This window comes from Balaenoptera ricei, chromosome 2, assembly GCF_028023285.1.
Source record: "Balaenoptera ricei isolate mBalRic1 chromosome 2, mBalRic1.hap2, whole genome shotgun sequence".
Lineage (NCBI taxonomy): Eukaryota > Metazoa > Chordata > Mammalia > Artiodactyla > Balaenopteridae > Balaenoptera > Balaenoptera ricei.
This window is the reverse complement of record NC_082640.1, coordinates 61836526-61848791: the sequence shown is the minus strand read 5'-3', so window position 1 is coordinate 61848791 and position 12266 is coordinate 61836526. Positions and strand designations below refer to the sequence as shown.

The window sequence follows — 12266 nt, the reverse complement described above, 5'->3', positions numbered from 1 at the left end:
CAAGCCCTGATCCAGGAAGTTCCCACATGCCGCAGAGCAACGAAGCCCGTGCGCCACAACTACTGAGCCTGCGCTCTAGAGCCCGCGAGCCACAACTACAGACGCCCGCGTGCCTAGAGTACGTGCTCCGCAACAAGAGAAGCCAACGAAATGAGAAGCCCACGCACCACAACGAAGAGTAGCCACCGCTCTCCGCAACTAGAGAAAGCACGCACGCAGCAAGGAAGACCCAACGCAGCCAAAAGTAAATTAAATAAATTAATTAATTTTTAAAAAAAATCTCTGAAGTAGACCCAAGTTTCTCCAGCAGACTTAATTTCAAATGGCCCTTAACATGATAAAGTGAGTGCTAAATCTTGTCTCCTTTTTTCATGACCCCAGAGAGACTGATTCACCAAGATCAAAGATTCTGTTCAATGAGTGGCACATTGAGTAGACTATCCAGATCTAGAGACTTCCCTTTTCTCCACAAGCTCAACAGGGGCCAAACTCAAAGAATTACAGGTTTTCCCCTCACAGCTCCAGCCTGTGGCAGGATACTAAAACAAAGAGAAGTCAGTGCCAGGGGAAATAGAATTTAATAAAAAGAAGCTATGGTGCATAATGATGCAGGTTCTATATTCCTAGACCTGAAATTGCTCATCCTTTGAAGGCACATGAAATAAATACAAATGCAATAGCATTTTCACTTTTCTGGGTACAGAAGATGAGGTATACAATAATAGCGCTAGTTCCCTACCAAGAATAATTGCTTCCCTACCCTATTGAGTTTGATTCCTGAGCTAGGATGTTACTGGGAACACCAAGAAGATTACCACAGTCCCTGACATTTGTTTCAAAATAATCTAGGGTAAAGGGATGGGTGAGGGGCTATCAATGAAACAAGATTGGTTACAGATCACTTTGAAGAAGATGAATGAAAGGCATGTGAAAATTGATGACACCACTTCCTCTCCACCATGGAGATTTGGGAATTTCCCATTATATAATGTTGAAAAGAAGGTTCCCTGCCCTCCTGGAGCTTACCATCTAGCGGTAGATGAAAAAAACATCAGTATAAGATAAATGACCTCGTAAGGCCATGTATAATTAGATACGAAATGATTGGTGTTAGTAATAACTGCGATTAAAGTCAGAGTAAAAAGAATTTTATGACAAGTTGGAGTGGTGAGGGAACCAGTCACAGAAGTTGGGCCTTAAAGAAAGGGGACGATTTAGTGAAGAGGAAGGGTTTCCTCCTCTTCCATTCTGGTTCACGGTAACAAAGGAAAACAAGAATTTCTACTCACTAGTGAGAATATTTCATTCGGAAAAAAAAGGGTTCACATTTACTTACCTTACATGCACCCTCTGAATAATGAGGAGTCACTGAGGGTTTTTAAGAAAGGGATGGACATCATGAGAACAAAGTTTTAATTACATTTACCTGTGTGGTATTCCTATGGGATTCAATACTCACACTGGAAAAAGCAAGCTTTGGCCACTGTCATGCCTACACGAGAGCTCCAACTCTCTAAGCTGCTCAAAGAGGAAGCCAATGCTAAATGTTCTGGTAAAAGAGCCTTCCATTCATTCCCCTGAGCTAAAGAAACATTTCAAAGGGAACTATACTCTAGAAATTATGCCTGAAGACCAAGCATAAGAAAGAAGAACTGAGAAATTCCACATTTCTGACTGGCTGCTGACCGCGGGTCCTCTCTCCTTAGTAACTTCTCTTTTTCAGAATAATGCTGTGTGTGTAGTTTGGATGTATCTCCCACTGAACACCACCAGCAGAAGCTAAGTATATGAAAGTATTAACATTAACAAGGCAGCAACAAGTGAACTAGCCAGAGAGCCCCGCTTCAGACAATCCTTTGGCTATTCCCATCCTCTAAGTCCAGAAGTATGACTGAAGTGCACAGTTGTCTCTCACTATCTCTGGTCTCAGCCCTCGATATATCACATCTAACCCAGAGGACCAGCCAATGACATTGAGAGCAATAACAAACTGTAAATGGCAAGCACCAGGAAAAAAAGAAAGTAAAAGAGAAAGACAACATAGTAGGGTGCAAATAGCTCTGACCAAGAGTGAAGAAACCAGGACCTTAGACCTAGCTGGATCAATATGTGATGACTGTAAAAGAGCCACAAAACTTCTTGGGGCTTCAGTTTCTTTGTCTATAGAACAGTGATAATACTATTTACATAAGAGCAGGGAGGGAGACACAACCTGAGCTGGTTCTTTTGGCTTATGCACCTATTTATAAAAATGATTTTGCTTAACTTATACTCTTGGACTCCTCTCTCCTGAATGTTGAGTCTCAAAATCCTCTGCATTATTCCTATTTTACAGACAAAGAAACTGAGGCCCCACAGGGTCTTCAACATCAGGGGAGAATGATCAGAAAGAACCAGCACAGGTCATTTCACCTTCACTCCCTTTCAAGATGTCATTCTCAATACACTAAGAATTGCTAGTTAACTAGCTTTCTCAGCTTCTGTTACCCTGAAATACAGCCAAGCAGGTAAAGATGCAGAATACCCATCATCTGCATAGTACCTGGAAACATGCCAAGCCCTAAAGACATGGAATGTTTTCCATTCATAGCACTGCCCAGGGCACATCCTAGGAGCATAGTGAATGCACTGCTGAGTTTAATCAAATCAAACAGTGTCACTTTCCCATCTGGATGTAGAACACCCAAAAGATAAGTTCCATGCTCACCTATCCACAGCTCTGTCTAGCAAGTAAAACAGAGCCTGAAGTACCACATGTTGGACTGACTTGTGGGGATGATGTAATCTGGCAGTGAAGAGGGCAATGGAGGCTCCTGTTGGGTCCCGAACATTCTAGAGCAAACAAAACAAGAAATATTTAGAAATCAAATGGAAAATCACAGAAATCACGAAGTCCTCTTATATCCTGCACAAAGGTTTGTTATGAAGAGAATAGATGCTGATAATACTTCTCTGACTTGCATCAATTGCTCCAGAAAAGGAAGAAAGCTTTTTATCATCCCATGTCTGATTCTCAGCACCCCCTGGATCATATTCCTGTGGTAGGAAAAAACCACATTCTCTCAACTCTTCAATTACAGAGAAATTAAACAATGGTCTACACTGGCTGCCTAGCTAATTTTCCCAGGCAGGATAGCAAAGAAATAAGCAACAGGAGAAATCCATAGAATACAACCATGGTTTCTATGCTCTGCCTTAAAAGTACTGCTGGATACTTACTGGAAAGTTGGTGGTCTCTAAGTGGAGAGAGCTTGCATTAAATAAGGAAGGATGGGCCTCTGACACATTGTATACCCATCCCAAAGGCCTTGACTAACCTTAATGGACCAGTGAAGAAGCTTTTCTAAATGTACTGTACAATTGATTTTCAATTATTTCAATTATTACTAGAATAATTTTATGCCAAACTTCACATCTGCTCTCCACTGTTGAGACTCTCTGATTCAGGATAAGATATCTAGGAACAAAGTCCAAAGAGAACAGCTACAGAAGGAAATAACAAGATACTACAAGAGGGGTTCATTAATACTCACTAAGATGGTGAATTTTCCACTAAGGATCTCAGAACGGAGAGGTTCCTCATGAGGTTTCAGCTTCACAATGCCCTCCTTCCTTCGTGTTTCCTGAAAATAAAAAAAGCAAGATGAATTAATATAAAAATACTGTACACCCATGACAGCTTTATGTAACCACCAAATCTCAGAGATAAGGGATTTTAGAAATCAGCTTACTGAATCATGAATTCCTTTGTAACCCCCCTCTAGGCCAACTGAGTGTTGTCAGAATTCTTGTCCAATGCCAGCTTATCAGCCCCTTTGGGCTTAGGATTTTTTCTTTGAATCAGTGAGAATCCTAACCCTGAAGACCAACCACTATATATCAATCATTACAGTGCAAGGTCAAAGTTCTTAAACATGCAGCAGCACTGATATTAAAATATGCACCCAAAACTGTCTGGAAACAGATATCCTAACCCATCCTCCAGGCTTAGGCCTCTCCTGTCTTAAATAGGAGCCATCCCTCCCCTCAATATACTCTCCAACAACAGCTACCATGACCTCATTTTAATTCATCTTCACAGCCAGATTCTTTAAACTCATCCTCAGTTCCCTCACACTCATTCCACTGCACTCTCGTTTCCTCCCAATCTAACTATATCACCCAGAGCTCCTGCTCCAATGACCAGGACCTTCCAGTCACTGCCAATGGGCATTTTCAGTCCTCCTTTTACATGACAAGGTTGACCACTCACATTCTCTTTTTCCTGAGACATTCTCTATTTTTGATTAAAAAAAAAAAAATACTCTCTTGGCTTTTCTATTTCTTCAGCTACTCCTTCTAAGTCTCTTGTGGGCTTTTTTTCATTCATTTGTTCACTCATTTCACTCACTGACTCATTCATTCATTCTGACAGTATTTGTCGAGCAACTATTATGTGCCAGGCACTCAGCTAAGTGCTAAGAACACTCTGGTGAATAAAACAAACTAGGTCTTTGTTTATATTCTTCCCCAATTCATCCCTAAAATCAAATTCAAATGCCTTCAGAGGCAAGGCAGCAAGTGAAGACAGTATGAGTGCTGGAATCACAGGAGAGTGCATGCCTTACATAAAGCATTCAAACTTAACTTTAAAAAACAACACTGGACCAAAGAAAGCAAAAAGTCTGAAATGAGGTTCTGCCCTACACATCTCCCTATTCCTCACACTCTCCCAGGATGACCTCACCCATTATCATGGCTCCAATATTCACCTCCAATATTCTACTTTGGTCACTCTGAAATCACTACTTCCAGTCCAGCCTTCTTTTCCAGACCCTAGAGTCACATCCCAACTGCTTAGAAGACATGTCTATTTGGATATCCCATTGGCACTTCAACCTTAACGTGGCCAAACTGAACTCATGACCTACTCTCTCCACGTACCTGTATCCATTCAGTGTCTCTTAATTAGTGAATGCCACCACCATTTATCACCCTGCCACCTAAGTCAGAGACCTGGAATTCTCCACTTCCCTTTCCTCACGCCAGTTTAATAAGCAACTCTGTCCTATCAATTTTACTTCTAGAATCTGCCCACTTTTTCTCTATCTCTCCTGACACTATGTTTAATGACACCACAATCATCTCTCTCCTAGTAAGTACAACAGCCTTCTAATTGGTCTGTCTCCAATATAGCCCTTCTGGTCCATCCTCTAAAACACAGTGAAAAAATCTTTCAGAAAGCAAATCTGATCAAGGCATTCTGTTGTTTATACCTTCAATGAATTTCTCTGCCCTTAAGAAAAAGCAGATACTCTCTGATCGGGCCTTGTTTACCTGCTGCTCTATCTCCTGCCATGCCCCCCACTTGCACTCAGCATTTCTGCTCAGCTCAATTTCTCTCTTGCCACTAGGCATCTGAACTTGCTGTTCTCTCTGCCATACTCCCCTACTGTCTGATTCCTACTCATTCTTCTACTCTTAATTTAGAAGTCATTTCCTTCAGGAAAGCTTCCTTGACCCTCTTAATTAAATGTGCTTTCCACAGAACCCAGTACTGTCCTATCATAACATTTCTATAATTGTTTATTTACTCTCTTTCTAAATAGTCACCTCTGCACCGGGAACACAGTAGATATACAATAAATATCTGTTGAATAAATGAAAGAATATTGAACAAGATGACCCACAAAATGGGTGTAAGTGAGCTTTAAACTCTTAAACTAATCCTACTGCCTCTTATCTCACTCTTTTTTTTTTTTTTTTAATTTATTTAGGGAGCTTCTGAATATCTTCAGAAGGATTTTCTCACTCCAAGGTAGGGCTCTTAGATGCCGATCCACTTTTTTTTAATGGGAGTGGGGAGAACCACTGTTTGTGTAGACTGTGGCAGAAACAACAGCAACATAGAGAGTCCAGGTGCCACATGGCAGGTCCATCCCTGAGGTACATACTCTGTAGGAGTGAAACAACTCTATGGCACGGAGCACATCAAACTTCCGGGCCATGAGGAACTTGACGGCCACATTCCAAGAGAGGGGGGAAACGTTGTACTGAACTGTCCACTTGTTAATCTCTTCAAGAAACTGCTTGGTGGCCTGTTTGACAAAGAAAGTAAAGGATAGTTATTAGAGAATATATTTACAGAAACAAAAAAATAAGCAAGACAAAAAATATACTTTCCCCAAGCAAGTTTGAACCCAAAGTTTACTAGAGGGAGCAGGGAAAACAAAAGTTGGAAACAGATCTGAAACCAGAAATTGTTAAAATTCATACAACTCAATGAGGCCAGAAGCCAGAGGCAGGTCCAGAGAGCAGGGCTTAGCACAGGGATGTATGAAGAAATAATGAGGGGAAGATCAAGGCTCCCAAATATGATGCAAATTACTGGCCCCAAAGCAAAAAAAAAAAACCCAGCAGAGTTTGTTTTTTGTTGTTGTTTTTTTTAAGGCTAAAAAAAAAAAGTGGATGGGCCCTCTGAAGGGTTATTGCATAACGCACAGTGTAGTATAGCAGTCTCAGCTGCTGTTTTGGTCCCCTAAGCCAGTCACACAAAGTAAAACAATCAGAAAATGGTTTTAGTTTTGGAATTAGCAATACTGTTGAGAGCAGCAAAATGATTAGAAGAATTTAACAAATGTAAAGGCCAACTGCTCTTTGCACTGACTGACCCCACAGGACCTCTTTGTGCTTCATGTGGCAGCCCCCAAAACTGGACACTAGTGCCCAGAGGGTCATTAACAGCGTCTCTGGATAGTGGTTTGGGAGAGGGGTGTGGGGGTAGAGAACCTACTATTGGGGGAGGAGTGGGAATTTTCATTTTCACTGTTTAATCCCAAGCTGACAAGATGCCTATTTCCATAATTATTCCTATCTCTCGATTAATCCATGCTCTTTTATCCTCTCTCACCCTATTTCTCCTTACATTTTAACCAGTCTCCGCTCTAGCCAAACCACCCTTCTGTTTCTTCATTTTAGAATAGGATTTACATCAGGATTTTTTTGCATGCATTTTCTAAATTGTTAAACGTTTTCTGCATGGCTATTTGTTCCTTTCCGATCAGAAACGTTTCTCACATATTGGTCCAAAATGTGATCAACTTGATGAGAATTCTGAAATTTAATTGATCAACCAACCAAGATGTATTAAGATGTATTTATTAAACTATTGTGGGGACTTCCCTGGTGGTCCAGTCAGTAAGACTCTGCGTTCCCAATGCCGCAATGAAGATCCTGCCTGATGCAATGAAGATCCAGCGCAGCCAAAATAAATAAATAAATAAATATTAAAAGAAAAACCAAAAAACTATTGTGTATTTAACTATTTGTTAATATCTGTGCTACATACAAGGAATACAAAAATGAGGTTTGTTTCAAGACGTGTAAGACCAACCTACTATGTGACCGTGGTCTCTACTTTTTCTTTACTTTTAAAAAATATTTGTTTATTTATTTATTTTGGCTGCGCCGGGTCTTAGTTGCAGTACGTGGGATCTTCTTTTGTTGCGGTATGTGGGATCTTCTTTTAGTTGTGGCATGCGGGCTTCTTAGTTGCAGCATGCGAACTCTTAGTTGTGGCATGCGAACTCTTAGTTGCGGCATGCATGCGGGATCTAGTTCCCCAACCAGGGCTTGAACCCAGGCCCCCCGCATTGGGAGCGGGGAGTCTTACCCACTGAACCACCAGGGAAGTCCCGGTCTCTAAGTTTTCAATTCAAAAACAGGGGAGAGGACTTCCCTGGTGGTCCACTGGTTAAGACTCCACGTTTCCACTGCAGGGGGCATGGGTTTGATCCCTGGTCAGGGAAGTTCCACGTGCCACATGGTGTGGCCAAAAAAAAAAAAAAAAAACAGGGGAGAAAGGGTAACAGGAATGACCTACTTCAGAGTCTTGGCAACAAGTCCTACCTTGCAAATACAATCCAAATTGCTACATATGTGTTTAAATAACTAACAAACTAGAGTCCCAGGAGAGTCAGCAATACCTCATAACAGGGCACCTGGTTCATTCCCCCAATTTCTAGGAAAGGATAAAGGCACTTTACAAACCAGGGTAAAATCTAAGAGGCCTGGGGCTGCACCTGAGCTTTTAGAACCCTCCAACTGAGGCAATATACCTCACATCAACTGGAAAAGGAGAGAACCAGCAAAACTAATCAGGCAAAGTGCATAAAGAGAGCCAAGAAATAAAGGCTATGAAGAAAAGCTTTCAGACGATCACTTTGGCCCAGAACCAGTTAAAGTCAGACCAGAGAAATGAGTCCCAGAGAAGACAACAGGACAAACTTAGAATGCTCCACCAGAAAACAGTTGGAGTTGCCTCTGTGGGGTGAGTGGCCAGCATCAGAATGAGGAAAGACGGAAGGGAAAAGAAGCCGGCACAGAAAGATCCCAGAAACAAAACTGCGGCAAGTCCGGAAGGTCCCAGGAGATTTTGTAAAGGCTATTTGTTTAATTAACATATCATCTTCTCAAGCCAGCTCTCTCCTGGGCATCTCTGAAGCTGCCTGTAGAATAAAACACCAGAATAACAGAATATCTTTTTCCCCTTTTTCTAATAAAAACAATCAATAGACAAAACAATATGCAGGTGGGAGGGGGAAATATAGTTAAATGACCAGGAGGTGATATGAAATCCAACTATTAAGATGATTTTTCATTGCTCATAAATAAGCCACACCCCAATAAGAGACACACAGGTTTCACACACTTCCTTCCAGGTACATATTGGCTTCCTTCTTATTAAACTCAGTTCCTTCAAGGTTCTTAATGTCCTATAGCTCCCAAGAGCTGCTGCCTTGAGCTGACCTCTGTCCCCCGCTGGTCAGGATGTTGTTCTTGGCTTTAAGCATGGGAACAATTCCTCCAGATTTGGCAGGACTAGGCCTTGCATGAAGAGAGTCCAGTGTACTATAAACAGTGATGTGATATTTACAGATACAAATACACTCATACACTGCCTGCTATGTTCAGCCTCATTCTCTCTCTCCTGCATGCCCATTCCTCTGGTCAAAGAGATGAACCTCTTAGACAAGCTAGAAAGATGGTCTCATCTTCCACAGCCCCTCTCTAAACAGTTCATCAGGTCCCTCCCTCCGTCTACACAAGGGTTTGGCACAGCCACGAAGTACAGACCAATTTGTGGTTCTGTTTGTTACCAGAAAAACAAGCCCCAGATATTTTAATGAGCGATACACTCTTCAGAAGGGATCACTGAAATTCCTGAAATTAATATTCAGTGTATTTCCTGGTGAAAGAAAGAATGGGCCAAAAGGTTAAGTCACAGCTTACAAAATACTTCAGATCAAGGTGAATGATTTGAAGCTATCTAAGCTTATGAGTAATCACAAGTTGTTCACACCTGGCAGCAAAGGAGTGGTCACAGTACAAACAGCTTTGGTCTTCCTTTGGGAAAAGGTCTGAACTGATGTAGAGAAAAACCAACATTATCACTTACAACCCTCCTCAACCAGCTTGTTAGGTATGGGTAAGATTTGTTACAGCATAGTCAAAGCTTACTGTAATTACATACTTCTCCCACAATCATGTTTAAATTGATAAAAACAAGTTTCTTGACTACGAAACCAGAGAACCACTATAAAATGGCTGAGAAATCTGTCAGTTAATTGATTACACCCTGGACACTATCTACTGGTGCTGTTATATGGTATAGAAGAGAATAAAACCAACAATATAGTCTTCATGTTATATTAAGCTCCCAAGAGCAGCTATAATTTTCAGATGAGCTCTAGGCAAGGGGCTAGCAACCCAAAAGTTCCAGAAGAATGGGCTGGCACCCTTGGTTCCACAGTAAGTACCTAAAATCCTGTATTCCAAGACAATGTGGGAAAGAGTGAAACCTACTCTTGAAATAAAGTCCTGGAATGTCAGCCATCTAACCACCAAGAAACAAGTCTAGTAGTCTAGTGGGTTTCGGAGTCAGAAAGAACCCATCCTCTCACTCACTCTTGTATGATCTGGGCAAGTCACTTAACCTCTCTGAGCCTCTGTTTCTTCATGAAAAGATAAGGCTTGAACAAGACAACAGATAGGAAGCATTCACCACACTACCTGGCACTTGGTAGGCAGTCTCTGAATGGATGTTCATCCTTTCTTCTTTTTTTTTTAAATTTATTTTATTTATTTATTTTTGGTTGTGTTGGGTCTTTGTTGCTGTTCGCAGGCTTTCTCTAGCTGCGGCGCACGGGGGCTACTCTTTGTTGAGGTGCGCGGGCTTCTCATTGCAGTGGCTTCTCTTGTTGCAGAGCACGGGCTCTAGGCGCACGGGCTTCAGTAGTTGTGGCTCGCGGGCTCTAGAGCGCAGGCTCAGTAGTTGTGGCGCACAGGCTTCGTTGCTCCACAGCATGTGGGATCTTCCTGGGCCAGGGCTCGAACCCATGTCCCCTGCATTGGCAGGTGGATTCTTAACCACTGCGCCACCAAGGAAGCCCATTCTCTTTTTTTCTTAACTCCAGTCATTCCACACTAAAACTTCTTTCAACAGAGAGTTCCTCAAAATCAAGTGACCTTTGTTGTTTCTCTTTAGCCTGTAGCAATTCAATCTCTCTAATCCATTTTATCCAAAAGCATAAATTTAAATTAGAAACCTCCAATATGCGTTCAACTGTAATACAAAAGTCTTTAAAGGAGCAACTTATCCTCATTCAGGGCTCTGTGGCAACATAGGAAAAGCCAGGTCCAGAAGTATTTATACCCCTGCTCCCATCTCTAAATGCTTTTGTCCCTACACTGACAGCTCTGGAGATTAACACTGCCATCCTGAGCACTAATCCTTTTTAACAGCATCAAACTGACTTGAGAGTATTTCTCATCATAATGCAAGAACAATTTTGTGCAGGACAAACACCATGCAAAAAATGCAATCAGTCACCCTGCACTGAATACCTAAATAAGGAAAGTGATTCAGTATAAGACTCAGTGTCTGCCTTTTACCAAATGTGAGGTTACCTCCGTATTTCAGCAAATATGCCATTTCCCCATTAATTTCAGTGACAGATGCATAAGTAAATTAAGTTCCTCTTATGCCTGTTTTCCCACCTTGCCTTCATTGTGAATTTTCTTGGTATGTCTAGTAATCCCTTTAGTCCACATCAATCTGCCAGGAAACAGAATCTGAGCTAAAATACACTAGCTTGCTATAATGCAGCGAGGTGAAGTTTGCTGAATTTTCAACCTAAAAACTACGCTCTTGGGACTTCCCTGGTGGCTGCAGTGGTTAAGAATCCGCCTGCCAATGCAGGGGACACAGGTTCGATCCCTGGTCCGGGAGAATCTCACATGCCGCGGAGCAACTAAGCCCGTGCGCCACAACTACTGAGCCTGCGCTAGAGAGCCCGCGAGCCACAACTACTGAGCCCGTGTGCCGCAACTACTGAAGCCCGCGTGCCTAGAGCCCATGCTCTGCAACAAGAGAAGCCACCGCAATGAGAAATGAGAAGCCCACGCACCGCAACGAAGAGTAGCCCCCGCTCTCCACAACTAGAGAAAGCCTTCACACAGCAATGAAGACCCAATGCAGCCCAAAAATTAATTAATTAATTAAAAAAAAAAACTACACCTTTTCCTTTGGCCCTCTGTTATTGTGCCAAACATAGAAATAAAACTAGTCTCTTTGAATTAATATTTACTGGTTAATCTCAAATAATTTCATTTTATCAGGAAAATTTTGCCTTTTCTTAAAATGTGATTTTAAAAGAGCCAGAGCTGGGCTTCCCTGGAGGCACAGTGGTTAAGAATCCACCTGCCAATGCAGGGGACAGGGGTTCAAGCCCTGGTCTGGGAAGATCCCACATGCCTCGGAGCAACTAAGCCCATGTGCCACGACTACTGAGCCTGCGCTCTAGAGCCCGTGAGCCACAACTACTGAGCCCAAGTGCTGCAACCACTGAAGCCTGTGTGCCTAGAGTCTATGCTCCGCAACAAGAGAAGCCACCGCAATGAGAAGCCCACGCACCGCAATGAAGAGTAGCCCCCACTCCCCACAACTAGAGAGAGCCGGCACACAGCAATGAAGACCCAACACAGCCAAAAATAAATAAATAAATAAATAAATAAATTTTTTAAATTAATTAATTAATTTTAAAAAGAGCCAGTGCTGGGACTTTCCTGGTGGTCCAGTGGTAAAGAATCCGCCTTCCAATGCAGGGGACATGGGTTCGATCCCTGGTTAGGGAACTAAGATCCCACACACCAGGGGGACAACTAAAGCCCACATACCACAACTACTGAGCTTGCGCGCCTCAACTAGAGCCCACGTGCTGCAAACT

The 12266-nt window shown here is 42.2% G+C and overlaps 1 protein-coding gene across 1 annotated transcript in view; it reads right to left on the bottom strand.

The window, feature by feature from the left end:
- PTPN9 (protein tyrosine phosphatase non-receptor type 9) overlaps nucleotides 1–12266 on the bottom strand; it is an 80616-nt gene that overhangs the window by 39841 nt on the left and 28509 nt on the right. Inside the window, exons 2-4 of the mRNA XM_059912727.1 lie at nucleotides 5934–6077; nucleotides 3534–3623; nucleotides 2708–2832 (exon numbers count right to left, since the gene is read on the bottom strand). Coding sequence (XP_059768710.1) covers nucleotides 2708–2832; nucleotides 3534–3623; nucleotides 5934–6077 — 359 coding nt within the window. The remainder of the gene's footprint in view (nucleotides 1–2707; nucleotides 2833–3533; nucleotides 3624–5933; nucleotides 6078–12266) is intronic.